Source organism: Diabrotica virgifera, chromosome 1 (assembly GCF_917563875.1).
Source record: "Diabrotica virgifera virgifera chromosome 1, PGI_DIABVI_V3a".
Lineage (NCBI taxonomy): Eukaryota > Metazoa > Arthropoda > Insecta > Coleoptera > Chrysomelidae > Diabrotica > Diabrotica virgifera.
Genome location: NC_065443.1, coordinates 113,419,375 through 113,438,849, shown reverse-complemented (window position 1 = coordinate 113,438,849; position 19,475 = coordinate 113,419,375). Strand labels below are relative to the sequence as shown.

The 19,475-nt window shown below is 33.1% G+C and overlaps 1 protein-coding gene across 1 annotated transcript in view; it reads right to left on the bottom strand.

The window, feature by feature from the left end:
- The window catches only part of LOC114347786 (mucin-5AC), a 58,331-nt gene continuing 38,856 nt past the window's right edge, over positions 1-19,475 (bottom strand). Inside the window, exons 3-6 of the mRNA XM_028298457.2 lie at positions 6,412-9,589; positions 5,980-6,265; positions 5,633-5,918; positions 1-4,125 (exon numbers count right to left, since the gene is read on the bottom strand). Of these exons, the coding sequence (XP_028154258.1) occupies positions 3,885-4,125; positions 5,633-5,918; positions 5,980-6,265; positions 6,412-9,589 (3,991 nt within the window). The 3' untranslated portion in view covers positions 1-3,884. The remainder of the gene's footprint in view (positions 4,126-5,632; positions 5,919-5,979; positions 6,266-6,411; positions 9,590-19,475) is intronic.

Genomic DNA, 19,475 nt, shown 5'->3' with positions numbered 1-19,475 from the left:
TAAGTAATAATTTTTATTTTTATAGATCCAGTGTTTGAGATACTCACTATATTATACATATAACATATAAAAAAAATCAGATCTTTTGATTTTTACAAAAAAAAAATAAAATAAATTAAACATACATTATTTAACAAATCTTACATTCAGTACAGACTCTCCCTTAAAATACAAGAACAGTTTTTCTTTAAATGTTTCAATTGTACTTTAATCCTCAAGTCTTTTTAAAATACTTACCTAAAACCATACATACATGTTGTGAATGAAGATGTCCGAATGATATTAAATTAATAATGGGTGAAAACTAAATCGTGTTCGAAAACCCCTTTCGAGAAATGCATCATTTGTGAAATACTTTGTAATTAAAAAAATTTAACAATCAGTCCATCTTCAGTGAATTTTGAAGTTCTTGCGTTAATAATCGCAAAACCAAACAGTGATCGGGTTTAAATTGTTAACTACATACTTAAAAGCATTAAATTAAACGAGATGGAGTCGATGAAAATGGATAAATCTACACTAGTCCAGGGCGCATCTGTTTTGAGATGGACGTTGTGAGGGTGACTCAAATTGTTTTGCAGAAATTGCTTGAAAATAATTCAAATAATAATATTTGAGTTATCCTCCCACTCAAAATGGTCCGGAACATTGTTTAAATAATCAAAATGTCAAAATATGAAGGAAAAATTCGATTTTTATTGGTTTTTTCATTATAACTTTAAAACTGTTCATTTCTGAGAAAAGTTGTACTGACATAAAAGTTGTGTATTTAAATTTCCTATAACATAGAATTGGTTAAAAATTTTAAAAATAGTCACCCTTGTTGCAAAATAGCAATAATTGCGAAAAAAAACATACAAAAACAAGTATTCGCATTTTACGTTTTTCAATCATTTATGCTACACTTTGGACATTCATATTTTACCCAGAAAAACTTTATGATATATTAAAACAACACTGTAAATTTCATTAAGATCGGTTTAATAGATTTTGCAAAATAAATTTTGCAATCCAGCTTTCGCAAAAAAAATTCGTTTTTTTTTAAATGTTGCAGGACTGAAAATAAAGCAGATAGCAAGTTGAATTTTTTTTGCTTATAGAAGTGTACTGTACCTTTCATTTGCATTTTGCAAAATTAAAATCGATTAATTACCACGGCGTCAGTAAATTTTTTAAATAAACATTAACTTTTGGTGCTACGCGCAGGACAGCGGTGTTCGATTCACACAAGTTGATTTCCACCAAAATTTCTTCCAATCTTTATCTAATATATTATTTTCTTACTCTATACTTTGTTGTATTTTAATGTTTTAATTCCACAAAAATCAAACTAATTTTATTATTGTTTGTGAAATATTGTTTAAACAATCGCATATGTTTAAAAATAATAAACTTTTATTCTCTAAGTGAAAATAGGTATATGAACAAAGAAAGTTTTTGCTAAAAAAAGTGGTATTTCAAAGGATAGGGTATGTGTTTTTATTTTGCAATAAACAAATTTATTTATTTATATCGAAATGTAATAAAAATTAAAAATGTATCAATCATTATCAAAGGTCAATGGAATGCCCAATTAGAGCAAACTATCCGCTGTCGTGCGCGTAGCACCAATAATTAATGTTTATTTAAAAAAATTCCTGACGCCGTGGTAGTTAATCGATTTTAGTTTTGTAAATTGCAAATGAAAGTACAGTACACTTCTATAAGCAAAAAAATTTCAGTCTTATTTAGCTTTATTTGTTCAGCTTTATTTTCAGTCCTGTAACATTTTGAAAAAATGAATTTTTTTTGCAAAAGCTGGATTTTAAAATTTATTTTGCAAAATCTATTGAACCGATCTTAATGAAATTTACAGTATTGTTTTACTGTATCATAAAGTTTTTCTGGATGAAATATGAAGGTCCTAAGTGTAGCATAAGTGATTGAAAAACGTAAAATGCGAATGATTGTTTTTGTATGGTTTTTTCGCAATTATTGCTATTTGCAACAAGGGAGACTATTTTTTAAATTTTTAACCAATTCTATATTATAGGAAATTTAATTACGCAACTTTTATGGCAGTGCCACTTATCTCGGAAATTAATACTTTTAAAGTTATAATCAAAAAACGAAGAAAAAAATCGAATTTTTCCTTTATTTTTGACATTTTGACTATTTAAACAATGTTCCGGACCTTTTTGAGAGAGAGGATAACTCAAATATTATTATTTGAGTTATTTTCAAGCAATTTCTGCAAAAAAATTTAAGTCACATCTCAACGTCCAAATGTACTAATATTTTTACAGATGCGTCCTGGTCTGTACGGGAATAGCATTCACTACTTGAAATAACAACGACATCTGGTTTGGACTTCAATATATGTAATAGTCTGCAATAGCCTACCAACTCAGTTCCGGTTGTAAGTCAGTTCCAGGGGTAATTGCTATTTCAAGTACCTAATGGTACATGCTGTTCCCGTACAGTTGTATCGATTTTCATTGACGTCAGGTCGTTTAATTTAATACTTTGAGTTTGTAGTCTTCAATTTAAACCCAGCCACTGTTTAATTTGTTAACTAGTTTGGATTTGAAGTTATTACAGTGGAACCCCGATAAGTCGGCCCCCGATAACCCGGAAGTCCGGCTAACCCGGACCGATTTTTATCAGACAAACATTTCATCAATAAAAATGTATGTAATATAATATTTGAGAGATAATGGGTATTTGTGTAATTTCAACTACATATACGATAGTAAAAATGACTCATGGCACACGACATTCATTGTCGTGTTATCGGAAACAACAAGCACCTGTAGTATGCTTTATTTATTTCAAACTGTTTTAGAATTGTTTAATAAAGACTAAAAGACTATTAAAAAATTATTTTTTAAACAATGGTCTTAGTCTTCACTGTTATTAAATAACATAACATCGTTGCGATTGAGACCGTATTGTGTGTAGTAACAGTCATATTGTTCGCTTCCGTTCTGTAATCGTTCGTAAATCTATTCAGATTTTGTGTTTGCGTGTTTTTTTTTGTCTACTTAATGGCAACAAAACGTAAAAATGTTACAATGGAAAAGAAACTAGAAGCATTATAGGTAGAATTGATAAAGTCGTAATTGATACGTAATTAAGATGTGTACTGTTCATATATATTTCATGTTATTTCAATTATAACGGAGTTTATCTGTAAGTATACCGTATTTTATTGATTTTTACCATTTTCTCCGGCTAATCCGGATTTTCGATAACCCGGATCGGCCGCGGTCCCGATTAATCCGAGTTAACGAGGTTCCACTGTAGTATCAAATGTCACTGAAGTCCCAAAACTTTCCTTCGGAACAACTATTGTAATCAATTTTAATTTTTAATTTAATTTTTAATTAAAAACTTGTACCAGTTATTATAACAGAAGCTTTTTTATTTCGATGTTAAAGTTTTGGACAGCTTGGATATTAGTGCACCCTATGTAACCCACAGCTGAATCTTATGTTTGTGCGTCACAGTGTTGCCACACTAGCATGCGTCACAGTGTCGCCACACTTTAGCTAAATGATATAGGTATGTAGAGCCAACTCCCGAGAACTATCCCGATTTCACTTTGTAATTAATGACAAACAAATATGTACTTAAATTGCTATGCTGCCAAAATGGCAAAGAACTAACCATTATTGTGCGGTACTACCTACCAGCTAGTAACAAAAAACTAACTTAATACCTCATCCACACATTTACAAACTAACAAACTAAAGTTTTGGTAATACTAAAGCCACAATACTGAGATTTATTTAAAAATATCTAAGTAATACTTTTCAATGTTACTAGATCTGCCACTTCGCCAAAACTTCAGCTGTCACACGGTTTACATACAATACTTTAAACCTACATCTAAAACCACTTTCTCACGGCAACAGTCTGGGATTAAATCTACCTATATGCAAAATCAATCCCGTAGGATTATGCCTAACAAAGTAGAGGAAAGGTCTGTCAAATTTGAGCCTCGGAAGCTCGGGTTTTCTTGCCTGTCTTGGCCTCAGGGGCAGTGGCAAGTCCAGATAGCTGAGGTCGTGAAGGGGATCCTGGAAATCGCTAGACGTAAGATCCCTCGCGAAGTGATCGTCCATCTGCATAAATGACAGTAATCTGAAAAATACAGAAGAGGATTTTACTATACAAATACTATTTAAATCTAGGGTATACAGGGTGTGTTTTATTAATAATTGGAAATATTTTACATGTAGATTCCTGGGAAAAAATATAGTCTTTTCCAATTTAAATATTGTGGCTTAACCCAGTCACCTAGTCCAAAAATGCTTCCTAACTAAGGGAGCTAGAGGCTCTTTGAAAATAGCGTGTTGTAATTATTTTTAATACCTCCAGAACGCTTCTATTTAGAAAAACTAAAACTGGTACGCCTATTTATCTTTCAGAGATAATCGACTCCATAAATTGCGAATTTGTAGTATCGACTTTAGGCGTCCGTTTTGGGTAGGGCAACGGTTATTTTATCGCAACTTTTTTGACTTGAACTATTCTTAGAATGAAAAAGTGCTCAAGAGTGGAAATAGAAATTGGAGAGGACTGTCTTTATACTTTGCTATTTGCAGATAACCAAGTAGTAGTTGCAAATGATGCAGAAGACATAACAATCATGACTAGAATGCTAATCGAAGAATACACTAAATGGGGGTTAAAAATAAACATAAATAAAACGGAAGAAATTGAAGGAAAACCAGAAAATATTCCAGTTGAAGACGGTATTATAAAGAGCTGTAAAGAATATAAATAATTAGGAACTGTTATTGTCGAAGATGGTAGCACAGAAAATGATATCCATAAAAGAATAATTCAAGGACGAACAGCTATCCAAAAATTAAATTCTACATTATGGTCAAAAAACATCAGGATGACAATAAAAATAAATCTCTATCACAGTATAGTAGAACCAATCACAACATATTATGGCGCAGAATGTTGGCAGATAACACAAAGAAACAGAGACAAACTGAAAGCAGTAGAAATGGAGTTTCTACGAAGATCGTGCAGAATCTCTCGATTAGACCACATAAGAAACGAAGTAGTTAGAGAACGAGCAAAGGTTAAGAGTAGCATTGACAACAGAATTGAATTCCAGCAACTGATTTGGTATGAACACGTAAAACGCATGAACAATGAACGATGGCCAAGAAAGATTTTAGACTATACTCCAGCAACTAGACGAAGACGAGGCAGACCCCGTAAATTTTGGAAATAAGGAATAATGTATTCCATGCGAAGAAGAGAAATGGAAGAAGAGGATTGGCAGGATAGACAAAATTGGAGATAGAAGTGCGGGAAGCAGCCAGAGCTGTAGGACCCCCGCTATGTATATAGGTATTCTAATACTAAAAGGTACTCTTACTTTAAGTCGACAGAATACACCGTTTTCGAGAAAAATCTATTTGAAAATTTTTCGTTTTTTGAATTAAAAAAAAATTGAAAAAAAACCGTGATTAACACGGTTTAACCGCTCATCCGTAGAAATCTTTCGCGCAGCAATTTCTAAAGCTACAATTAATTGTCATTTAGACTGCCAACCGTCGAAAGGATACGGCACAATAAGAAGAAGAATATGGTAAAATATTTTAAATAAAGAAATTCTATATCTTACTTTCCGTTTCGCCCGGATCTATTTGGATAGATCTCTGAATGATGGTCTGATCTGCGTTCACCACACGTCGTAAACTGATTAAGCTGGATAATATCTGAAAGATAAAGCTCATTAGGCACTCCATTCATGCCCATAAGATCAGCTTTTTCTTTGTTGAAAAGTTCTGTGAATCCCATCTTGCTGAGCGCAAAAGTGGTGTTGATGACTGATCTGTGGACTATTTTGGGAATCTGTACTTCAAGGCCTGCTCGTGGTATCAGTGAACGCAAAAGTCTCGACCAGGCTCCTACAATATAGGTACATAGATTAAATTTAGGTACATTCTAAATAATATGTTGATGCCTTACCTTTTTTAACAGAGCTTTCAACTAGACTCTTCTCTAATCTCGCTAACCCATCTCCAGGAGCAGGCATACCTTGTTGACCAGGCATCACGAAAATAGTACTAACAGTTTTGGTCTTATCTCCGATAGCTACTGCTGTGGCATCCAAGCTTGCTTCGTAGCCTGCCAAAAATCCTGATCTATAAAGAGCCGCAGGTATTGGAACAAGTCTTCTTTGTCTTATGCTGGGAAGCACAGTAAAATGCATTTCACTATCTCTTTCTTCGGCTGAAGTAATACTGCAATCTGTCTGCAGAAAATATTTTAGGTCAAACATTATATTAAATGAAAACATGGAGGATATCATATTATATGACTAGAAAAATACTGAACAACATGTAGACTATTGTTCAAAAGATATGAGTAATCTCTCTTTTTATTACTGCTGTTACTAACCTGGAAAACATTAACACTAAGTCCTAATAGAGGTGGTTTTCCAGCAACGGACATATCAGTCAGGAATTCTGGGATTCTTCCAGAAGAATGCTTCTTCACTTGTAAATTCGTCCTTCTTCTTATAATGTCCCCAATTTCTGAAAAGTTGACTTCTTCAACGTATCCATCATAAAACGCTCGTACTCTTTCCTTGTAGAATGGTAAAATCTTTCCTTTGCCTTTATCGCTAAACATTTCTCGGATAATAGCAGATGTTACGATACCAGATCCTTTCTCTTCAGGTACGATTGATTCACCAACGTTTTTAAGCACCAAATGAGGATTGAAAGTTATCATGTCATCTAGTTTTAGTAATTCATTCATTTCTGCTGATGTAGAACCTCTGGCTCCTAAGAAAATCATCGCCAACAAAGAGATAGCCCCGAAAGGTGACACAACAACACTTCTAGCATGACTTAAAGTATTAGTGCTAGTCTTCCAAAAATCAAATGCCAGTTCATTGTATAACTGAGAAAATTGATAGATATCTCTTTCTAACGCAGAAGTACTGTCTTCCAGACCAAAACCACTGAAAGGTTCAGCTTTTAAGTCAATAATTTGAGACGGTTCTAAAATTTCTGGATAAGTTTCTACAGAAGACAGAGGATTTTCAAAAGTGTTTCCACTGTGAGGTGCAATAGTCGGTACCAAAGTCCAGTTGGTTTTCGTCTCTGGCTCTTTTGAAGTACCTAATACCACTTTTGGAGACGTTGAGTGAACTGTTGTCGTTGGACTTTTAGTTGTCACAGTCAGTGGTTTAATTGTGGATTGTTCTGTAGTTCGTAATATATTTAGTTGTGTGGCTATAGGCTTATCCTCAGTAGTACTTTCTGGTTTTTTTAATGTCGTGGAAGAAGGTGGTACGATACTGACAGTTTCAAGTACTACACTTTTGGTATCATTTGGAGTTGTATAGGTAGACGGGCGTGCAGTAGTGCTGGTAGTAACTAGTTGTGTAGTAGTACCTTTGGTAGATTCATTGATAATAATACTAATAGAAGGCGTATCGGTACTTTTGGTGTTTAGAATCAGCGATGTGATCTGCGTGGGTTCAATTAATGGTATTCGTATACTACTTTCATTTTGGTCATTAACATTGTCGATTAGTGTAATTGGACCGATAATTGTAGTACCATTTAAATTAGGTAATTCAGCTTCAGTTGTTGTTTTTATCACTTCTTTAGAATTTTCTTCTTCAGTGATAGTTTCATTAGAAGCTTCTAACTTTGTACTCTTGATAGGTGCTCCATTTAAATATTCTATTACAGGTTTTCTATTGGTTTCTATAGTAGAAATATTGTGAGGAAGAGTGGTAACAACTTTTTCTGTTTTAGTTGACATGTATGTGTTGTTTAATACTGAAAATGTAGTAGGTATTATAGAAGTGCCTTCAGTTTCACTAAAGTCGTTAGCAATTGTATTTACATTGTCTTTTTCTGCAGGTAATAAAGGAATTTTCACTGTAAATATTTCTCCTAATGTAGTTAAAGTACTACCCACAGTTGTTCCTTCCCTTAAAGAGAAAGTTGATTCATTTGTATCGGTAGAACTAATATTTTCTGTAGTTGTTTCGAATGTATCATTGCTAATTTCTGTTGGAGCGTTGTTCAAAAGCTGGTTCATTGTATCTCTCATAATTTCGCTGTTAATATCATGAACCAATGGTGTCGCAAAGAGTTGATTCAAAATTTCTGGTGCAGCTATTTTATCTATGGCATTAATATCATCGATCAATGGTGGTGTAGTTGTGGTGTCTATCTCATTTTTGTCTGATGTGCAGTTTATTGTTGATTCAACAGACTGTATGGTTAGTTCCTGCAAATTTGTTACGCTTTCTTCTGGCACATTTTTATTTGTAGATGAACTTGACGCTGATTCCGTTATGAACCGATCATCTTCTGTTGTAGATAACTCTGTCGTAGATGTAAGTGGTTCAATCTTAACAAAATGAATTTTACTGGGCGTTGGTTGTGGAGAAGTGACAGTATCTAGTTTAATAAACTTATCAGTTACAGGAATGTAAGTACTCTGAGTATCTTGGTATGAACCAGTAGTTCTATCTGGTTTTTGTGCCGTTATTGTACTAATAGGAATATATTCTTTCGTACTGAAATCACTAATTGCATCTAAGTTTGTGGCAACCTCTTTAGATTCAGTGGTTAATACTGTCGTTCTTTCAGCTTCTTTCGTTGGTTTTTCTGAAGCAACAGAAATAGTAGGTGATGTAGAAATGGAAGCAACAAAAGGATGAGAGGTATAAGTAGTGATAGAGGGAGATTTATGTGTAGACGTTGAACTAGCAGAAGAGGTAGAGGTGATAGGAAATATTGGAATAAAGGTAGACTTAGAAGTTGGAGTAGAAGTAGCGTATGTAGAAGTTGAGGTTGAAGTGGAAGGGGAGGTTGACGCACTAGTGAAGGTAACGGGAGATGTTGAAGTAGGAGAAACTGTAGAAGTAGACGTAGAAGCGACTGTAGATGTAGACGTAGAAGCGACTGTAGAGGTGGACGTAGAAGCAGCAGTAGTGGTAGATGTAGAGTAACTTGAAAGAGGAGGAAATCCAGAGACTTTGTTAGAAGCTATTGTCGAAGGACTAGTTATAGGCGTAGATCTAGGCGTACTGTGATGTTTTTCAGTAGGTTCTATCATGATAGTATCTGGCGTTACATGCAAAGGTGGTTTTTCAGGAGTAATATCAGCTCCAGAGTTTCCGAAAACTGCTGGAAGTATCATGTTCCAAGAATCCGATACATCTGGTGTGTCTAATGTGGGGAAACCTTCTAATTTAGTACTATGTATTTCCATTTCTTCTTTTAACACATTCTGTACGTTACTCAGAACATCATTGACTCTTTTTTCTGGTATGTAAGCCTCTGAAAACCCGGAGTCGTATTCCAAACCGTCACTGTCACCTGTAGCTATGATCCCTTTGATTTCTTCCAATGACATCAACCGTCTGACTAGATTTCCATTATCGTCAAAGGTGTAAAACTCGTATCTATCAGGATTGAGAAGTTTTATAGGACTGGCCACATCGGAAGAACTTAAAGGTTTGTCCATCGGTTTGCCCAATGGATCGGAGTATATCGTTTTGGTTCCGTTGCCAATGTCCATTACGACTGACACAGAAGTGACGACGCTAAAACAAAAAATATAAATATTAATAAATATGCAAGAATAAAACAGTATATTTATTTAAATAAATAGACTAAGGGTATAATAGGTGAAACTTAAATACCTAGTAGAATCTAAAAGTAAAGTTTTGGTGGCACATGCGTCGACAGTGGCGCATCACTTTCTACTTATGGACGGGATAAATAAATTAAAGAGTACCCTCCCTCACTCCCAGAATTTAATTTTTTTCATTTTTTTAAGTTCTATGTGGTTGAAAAATAAGACTCAATGTAATTTTAACCAACCACCCCCTTCCCTTTTCCCCCACGTAATACGAAATTTAAAAAAAATCAGAAATAATTGCATCGAGTGCATCTTAAAAAAAACACCAGAATCAAGTTCACGAGACAAGGTGTAATATTAATGATAGTTTGTTCAGCTTACGACACCATTAATTAAAACTAGTTATAAAATACGGTAGCTCGAGTGTTAATTTGTTAAGTAAACAATCATCGACCCAAAGAAAACAAACGGTTCTCTTAGTGCTTATATTATCAAACGTCAACGGACTAAAACGCCATCTAAAAAAAATTAAACTTGAATGAGTATAAGCGTCAAGCGAAAAATGCGAAAAGTCAGACAAAAATGTAAATGGCTGACCTTAATACAGTTTTAATGCATGCCAAAGCATCGTAAGTCTCACATTAATTCGACAAAAAATAATAAATTCAGCTCCCGTGAACTGGTAGAGAGCACATCATGCTGGAAATACTAAATACAACCGCTAATATATCTAAATCTGTGACAAATGTATGAGAAGAATAATAATACTACGCTACAGTGAACTTGAAGAAAGGCAGTAGACTATTTAGAACACAATAATTAACCTAGGTTTACAGATACAGTTTGAATTAAGATGAATGAGAAAATGGAATTTTTTTCCTTTTAGTGCAATGGGAAGTAAATTTATTCTCATGGCGTCTTTAATGTTCCGAAATGCTCGTGTCAGTTCCCAAATTTAAATAAGTTAATTGTTAACATCTTTAAAGTTCACTTAGCCAAAATCAAACTGAAAAGTATGTAGTAAGAAGAGTACAGTTGCCATCAAGTTATTGCAGATAACCTTAATCTTAAGCTTATTACAAAGCCATTTGTATTTGAGTGATGTGGTTAAGTTTCCGGCACAGGTAAAAAGTAATAAAATGTTAATCTATTGTACACTTAATTAAACTGCTCGTCAAAAGTTAGGGATATAGAAAATTCTGCTGAATTTTCATAATAGATTTTTTCGTGAACAGATTAACGGATTCCGCTAAAATTTTTTTATTATTTTAGATTTTTCTTTAGTATTTACACAGTTATGCAAAGGTTTATTCAAACTTTTTTTTTTGTACTTATACCGGGTGGAAGAAAAGAAATGTTTTTCTTATGTTAAGTTTGAGACGCCCTGTAGGGAGGACGAGGTACAAATGTGAGTATACATCGAAATCGCATTGTAGTCTTATGTTTTGTGAATATTTTGTTTTTTGAATGTCCCTGATATCTTTAGAAACCAAAAAAATAGAAGGTTTTTGTAATTTAACATGTGTTTTAACCGAAACAAAAGTTTGAGACACCTTGTAGGGAGAAAAAGGCACAAAGGTGAGTATACCTCGATATTATGTTGTAGTCTCATATTTTGTGAATATTTTATTTTTTTAATTTCTCTAATATCTTTAATAACAAAGAAACTAGACGGTATTACTCTTTAATATGTGTTTTAACTGACGACATGCATCACATCACACATGTGAAATATAGAAACACATATTAAAGAGTAATACCGTCTAGTTTCTTTGTTATTAAAGATATCAGAAAAATTAAAAAAATAAAATATTTACAAAATACGAGACTACAACCTAATATCGAGGTATACTCACCTTTGTGCCTTTTTCTCCCTACAAGGTGTCTCAAACTTTTGTTTCGGTTAAAACACATGTTAAATTACAAAACCGTCTATTTTTTTGTTTCTAAAGATATCAGGGACATTCAAACAACAACATGTTCACAAAACATAAGACTACAATAAGATTCTGATGTATACTCACCTTTGTACCTCGTTCTCCCTACAGGGTGTCTCAAACTTAACAAAAGAAAAACATTTCTTTTCTTCCACCCGGTATAAGTACAAAAAATAAGTTTAAGTAAACCTTTTCACAATTGTGTAAATACTAAAGAAAAATCTAAAATAAAAAAAATAGCGGAATCCGTCTGTTCGCGAAAAAATCAACTATGAAAATCAGCATAATTTTCTATATCCCTAACTTTTGACGAGCAGTTTATTATACCTGCTATTCAATGTTTACCTCTTGAAACTTAACGACACCACTACTCAAAAACCCCCTAAAAACGGGATTTTTCGAAACAGAAAACTTCAGATTTTTGAAGTTGGAAAACCTTTCAGAAAAACCTGAAAAAATGAAAGATATAGTGTTTGATAAAATACATTAAATAACAAATTTTAGACCTGCAGCCATCTCCAAAAGAAATTTATATCTACCCTTTTTTCCAAAAAAGAAACATTTTTTTGTTGAGGTTATGTAAACTCCACCTACATATCTATAAAAAATAGACATGTTTTGTGAAAACCTCAACTATAGACCAGGGCGCATCTGTAAAAATAGTAGTACATTTGGACGTTGAGAGGTGACTCAAATTTTTTTGCAGAAATTGCTTGGAAATAAATCAAATAATAATATTTGAGTTATCCTCCCTCTCAAAAAGGTCCGGAACATTGTTTAAATAATCAAAATGTCAAAAAATGAAGGAAAAATTCGATTTTTTTCTTCGTTTTTTGATTATAACTTTAAAAGTATTCATTTCCGAGAAAAGTTGTACTAACATAAAAGTTGCGTAATTAAATTTCCTACAATATTGAATTGGTAAATAATTTAAAAAATAGTCACCCTTGTTGCAAAATAGCAATAATTGCGAAAAAACCATACAAAAACAAGTATTCGCATTTTACGTTTTTCAACCATTTATGTTATAAGTAGGACCTTCATATTTCACCCAGAAAAACTTTATGATACAGTAAAACAATACCGTAAATTTCATTAAGATCGGTTCAATAGATTTTGCCAAATAAATTTTGCAATCCAGCTTTCGTAAAAAAAATTCATTTTTTCAAAATATTACAGGACTGAAAATAAAGCAGACAGCAAGTTGAAATTTTTTTTGCGTATAGAAGTGTACTGTACCTTTCATTTGCAATTTTGCAAAATTAAAGCCAATTAACATCACGGCGTCAGGAATTTTTTTAAATAAACATTAATTATAGGGCTACGCGCAGGACAGCGGATAGTTTGCTCTGATTGGGCATTCCAATGACCTTTGATAATGATTGATACATTTTAATTTTTATTACATTTCGATATAAATAAATAAATTTGTTTATTGCAAAATAAAAACACATACTTTGTCATTTGAAATAACACTTTTATTAGCAAAAACTTTCTTTGTTCATATATTTTAATTTAGAGAATAAAAGTTTATTATTTTTAAACATATGCAATTGTTTAAACAATATTTCACAAACAATAATAAAATTAGTTTGATTTTTGTGGAATTAAAATATTAAAATACAACAAAATATAGAGTAAGAAAATAATATATTACATAAAGATTGGAAGAAATTTTGGTGGAAATCAACTTGTGTAAATCAAACACCGCTGTCCTGCGCGTAGCACCAAAAATTAATGTTTATTTAAAAAATTTCCTGACGCCGTGGTAATTAATCTATTTTAATTTTGCAAATTGCAAATGATAGGTACAGTACACTTCTATAAGCAAAAAAAATTTCAACTTGCTATCTGCTTTATTTTCAGTTCTGTAACATTTTGAAAAAATGAATTTTTTTTGCGAAAGCTGGATTGCAAAATTTATTTTGCAAAATCTATTGAACTGGTCTTAATGAAATTTACAGTATTGTTTAACTGTATCATAGAGTTTTTCTGGGTGAAATATGAAATTCCTAAGTATAGCATAAATGGTTGAAAAACGTAAAATGCGAATACTTGTTTTTGTATGTTTTTTTCGCAATTATTGCTATTTTGCAACTAGAATGACTATTTTTTAAATTTTTAACCAATTCTATATTGTAGGAAATTTAATTGCACAACTTTTATGTCAGTACAACTTTTCTCGGAAATGAATACTTTTAAAGTTATAATCAAAAAACAAAGAAAAACATCGAATTTTTCCTTCATTTTTTTACATTTTGATTATTTAAACAATGTTCCGGACCTTTTTGAGATGGAAGATAACTCAAATATTATTATTTGATTTATTTTCAAGCAATTTCTGCAAAAAAATTTGAGTCACCTCTCAACGTCCATCTCAAAACAGATGCGCCCTGGACTACTATGCGTGTGAATTTTTTGAAGTTTTAGAATTGATTGCATCCCATCTAATAAAAAATAAAAACGAAATATGAAGTTGAGACATCTAAGAAGGATAGTTGGAAAGACAAAAGGATAAAAATTGGGATAGATTAAAGACTATTACTGCAGCGAAGAATATATATGGACTATCTTTGAACACAAAGAAAACTAAATTTATGGTAATATCGAAATCAACACGAAATGTCCAAAATTTATATTTACACAATGAAATTATCGATCTAATTAGCAAATACAAATATTTAGGCACTTTTATAAATGAAGACAACGATAGCTCAGCAGAAATCTAAATAAGACTAGAAAAAGCCAGATCCATACTCACTAAAATGAAGAGAGTGTTCTGTGGAAGAGATTTGAGCCTTAAAATGAAACTTCGCCTGATGAGATGTTACGTACTTTCTCTGCTGTTCTACGGAATGGAGTCATGGACGCTGAAAAAGATTGATACCAAAAAATTAGAGGCATTTGAACTGTGGATGTATCGCAGAATCTTGAGAATATCATGGACGGAGAGAATGAATAAAGACTTGAGAAGAATGGATAAAGAAAAGGAAGTCATATTTATGATCAAAAAACGAAAACTGCAATACTTGGGACACATTACAACAGACGAAAGATATGAACTGCTTCGAATAATTATGCAGGGGAAGATAGCAGGAAAAAGGTCCATAGGAATAAGACGAGACTCCTGGCTAAAGAATCTACGGGAATGGTATAGCTGTAGCAACAACGAATTGTTTCAGTCAGCAGTTTCGAAAATACGTATAGCCCTGATGATCGCCAACCTTCGGAACGAATATGGCACTTGAAGAAGAAAAAAGACTATTAGGAGAATGGCCAAGAACCAATAATGAATAAAATAGCAAAGAGATGGATACGGCATGGAGTAGAGGCGGGAAAAGTTAAACAAAAATTACTCGAGGAAGTGAAAATAAGAAAGAAAGAAAGTGTTACGTTTTTCAAGATTCCAATTTTTAAATCTCTCTTGACGACTTGTCATTTTATCTTGTTTTCATTTTCGACACTATTGTTTGTTGCATTATCTCTATATAATTCACCGTTCTGATTCCTTAGGCTTTCATATGTTAATGTTGTTCTGAAGCTATTTGCTTGCGGTATTTCTGTAATTAACTAGTTTTGATGGGAAATAAGCCACAATTTTACTAAAAAATGATTTTATTAACGTTTCGACAAATCGGATGCCGTTGTCAAAATACAAAAAATATTTTTTGTATTTTGACAACGGCATCCGATTTGGACGTCGAAACGTTGTTAAAATCATTTTTTTAGTAAAATTGTGGCCTATTTCCCATCAAAAACTAGTTAATTGCTTTCATCTGTGTTTGGAGATAAATTTTAATTAAAAAATCCTTTATAAAAGGTATATTTATTTAAAAAACACAGTTTTAATCACAGTTTTTTGCTCTTTTAAAATGCGCAGACACATTTTCAAAATTTCAACATACAGGGTGTTTGTTCAAGGTCACAATTACTTTATATTTTTTTGTTAATCCGGACCGGATTTTTCTTGTCATTAGTAATTGGGTCGTTGCAATGTAGTAAATAAATATTGATTATTTTTAAAATGAGTATTTATTCATTAACTTTAATAATTTATAACTAAAAGTTAATAATACCTGCTTTTTAATCTCAGGCTTACGCCTACTTGTTTTAGTAGGTATTTACCATAAAAAAGAAAGCTGTTCAATTCGTAAGCGGGCTTCACACTCTCGGCGAAGTTACTTCGCCAAAGTTGACCGAAGTCCGAAGTACCCTCTCTACACACTCGTTCTACTTCGCGAGGAAGTGCGATACCGACAAAGATCCGTTTGACTAGGACGCGCCAGACCGACAGAGAATGGAAGTAGAACGAAGTGAGGCAAAGTTACACAAGGTGGCCGTCTACATTCTCGTACTTGTTGAACCTCGATCGACTTCGGCGAGAGTCAAGTGCGGGCATTAAAGCATCACATTGAAATCGATCTCTGATTCAGTGTTGTCTGCAACTATTTCGGCGTAATAAACAGATACATATTTTTGAACCGAGATGTAACAATGGATACTACATAATATATCCACTTCTCTCCGAAGTTGTAGGTGAAAGTAGTTCAAAGTGATCAAAGTAAGTTTTGGCTTACGTATTTCTAGATGAGCAAAGTATTTTGTTCATCGATTACCTTCCTTAGAGAAAGGAAGAACCATCACCTAGCGCCTATTGTTTCCTTTTAGACCTCAAAAAATGTTCCACTGTACAATATTATTTATATTATGAAGTAAGGTTACTTGATTGCAAGAACTATAGAGCCATTGTTACTCTGTTAGTATCAGCATATAAAATATTTGGCAACATACTTTTTGAGAATCTGTCTCCAACTTTATTTAAAATATATATTCAATCATCGCTAGAGCAGTTAGTAGAGGAAACAAATATCCGGAATGGGAATAGACACAGGCGGTGGTAAATGTCTAACAACTTTGTTTTTCGCAGATGATCAGGTAGTCTTAGGGTATGATGAGGAAGACATGGACTACATGTTTAGAAACCTAAAGAAAGAATATGAAAAATGGGGCCTCAATATGAAAATGTCAAAGACAGAGTATCGTAAAATAGGGGATGATGAAGAAGATCCAGAGTTAGAAATTAGAACCACAAAAATATGTAAAGAATATAAATATTTCGGATCTATAATATCTAAAGAGGTCACTACCAAAAGAGACATCGAAAACAGAACGCAGTAGGGCAAAAAAGCAGTAAACATTCTAAGCTTTCTACTATGGTCTAAAGATATAAGACAAAAAACGAAATCGGCAATCTCTCGCACCTTAGTAGAGCCTATTATGACTTATGGGGCAGAAGTTTGGCAGATCACGAAAAATGATAGAAACAGAATAAAAGTAGTAGAAATGGATTATCTAAGGAGAGCGTGTGGTATATCCAAAAAAGATCACATCAGGAATGAAGATATATGAAGATAGAAGGAGGACAAATGCTGTATATTCCAGTGTAGATAGAATTGAAACAAGAGTGTGGTATGGTTACGAGAAACGAATGTATGAAGAAAGATGGCCAAAGAAAGCTTTAAATTACATACCACAACAAAGAAGAAGAAGGGGAAGGCTTTCAGTTGCCTGGGAAGAAAATGTACGGCACATCATGAGAAATAGAGCTATCAAAGAAGACAAATGGATGGACAGAAAACGATGGCGGTCGAAATGCGAGAGGAGAGGCAGAGGCTGTATGAACCTAGCTTATAGATAGATAAACTTTTTGAGAGAATTAAACTCTTTATAGGTATAGAATATTATTGGACGTTACCAATGTGGATTCACTGCCGAAAAGTTAACTACTCATCAAATACACGCACTTAGGAAAATTTTAGAAAAATCACTAAAATATAATATAGATACACACCATCTCTTCGTCGACTTCAAAGCAGCCTACAACAGTGTCAACAGAACTGCACTATATTACACAATAGTAGACTTTAGGATCCCACCTAAGTTAGATATCAAGGAGAAAACTCCTTCTTTCATATTAATATGGTCTACGACAGGGAGAAGAAGAACTAGCGTTCCTCCTCTTTAATATTATCCTGCAACAGGCAGTCAGGCAGATAAATAATAGATTCAACGGAACGGAGCCACCTTAAATAGATCGACACAAATGCTTGCATTCTCTGATGATATCATTATAGTAGGTAGAAGTATGACGGACGTAGTGCAGTGTTTTATAAAGTTTACGAACGCGGCAACTGAACTAGGACTTGTTGTAAACGAGGAAAAACGTATATGTTGGTTGCTAAAATCCCTCAAAATGTTCAACAACTATATCTTTGAACAAGTCAAAAAATTTACATATCGTGGATCGCTAGTAAATACAACAAACACAAGAAAAGACGCATAGTAATAGCAAACAAAACTCTCCATGGTCTTCAAAAACAACTGAGAAATAAAAACCTAAAATGTGCAGTACATGAAGCTTAATATTTACAAGACTCTAATAACACTAGTTTTGATATATGGGACTAAAACATGGACTTTATCCGAAAACGACGAGAAACTACTTGGTATCTTTGAAAGAAAAATACTTCGAAGTATACACAGATTCAGATATTTCGAAATTTAGTAAGGTGCAGACATTAAGATGTGTTGGGCACAATGCTAGGATATCAGATAATGAGTATACGAAGAGAGGGCTACACTCTCAAAAACCCAGAGGCATAAGAAGTTGAGGAGGACTGTGTAGAAGATAGATTGATGATATGGAAAAAGACCCTAAGATTCTATAAGGGTCAGAAGATGGAGGTAAGTTGCTAGTAATCACGAGTCTCTGCGAGCAGGTTAACCCTTAACTACAGAGATCCGGTATTTTTTACCGGCGGGCATTCCCAAAATATGGATTTCATGGTAACCTCACGACTTACAAGTTCATGTGTCTCTGTACCTCTCGGGTAGTTTGTATAACAATGCTAGTTAAAGCGTGTAGTGTGTATTGTCAATATTTTCTTTTCTAGCACACATCAAAAATCTTAACCGGTAAAAATTACCGGATGTCTGTGTTAAGTAAGTATTTTTATATGAGTACTATATTTGTAAATCTGAAATGTTCATATTATTTTTTATGTTTTTAGAAAGAACGTAAAGAAATGGACTGCGGAAGTCATCCTGGACCTTCAATGAAGGTTAAATTTGACCATAAAAATTTTGAGGCCACTTTGCAAAAATGGAATTGCCATTTAATTCTGTGATAATTTTACCCCTTGCAGATTTTTTCTCATGGATGTAAAAATTTTTGTAAATGCTATTTTATGTTTCCTTTGTGATTCTATTTTACGTTTATTTGTTAAAAAAAGTCTAAATTTTTGTTCATAGCATTTATGGCCGTTTCTTTTAATAGACCAAAAATGTTACCAAAATTCTGGTTTAATAGATTATTCTTCAAAAGTCTTGTATTATATTATTAAAATCACTCATTTTACCATTTTTCCCATATCTAGAGACTCCAGAAAAACTCATAATGCAATTTTTTTTGTTTTTTATTATTAACTTTATATTTTGACCCTATTTTATAATGACCGGTAAAAAATACCGGGGATCTGTAATTACGTGCTAATATTGGGATGTCTGTAGTTAAGGGTTAAGATCCACAAAGAATGGTCGAGCCAATTATGATTATGAAGGTTGCTGCCGAAACTAGGGCATATTTTGAGACCAAAAACAAATTATGATATATTGATATATTCTTTAATAATTGTACTCTTCGGTTATATTGTTATCTAATAATTTGCTAATAATCCATCACATTGCGTTTCCACCTTGGTTATTTCTGTCTTTTCTTTGTACAACTTCACTATAATCAAACTCGAAATTAATAGGCTATAACACAGGTACTAAAATAACACCTTTAACGTCTTAAACTGTCCCTGTGAAAGACATTAAACCGCTAAATAAGAACTAATTACGAGCAGTTAC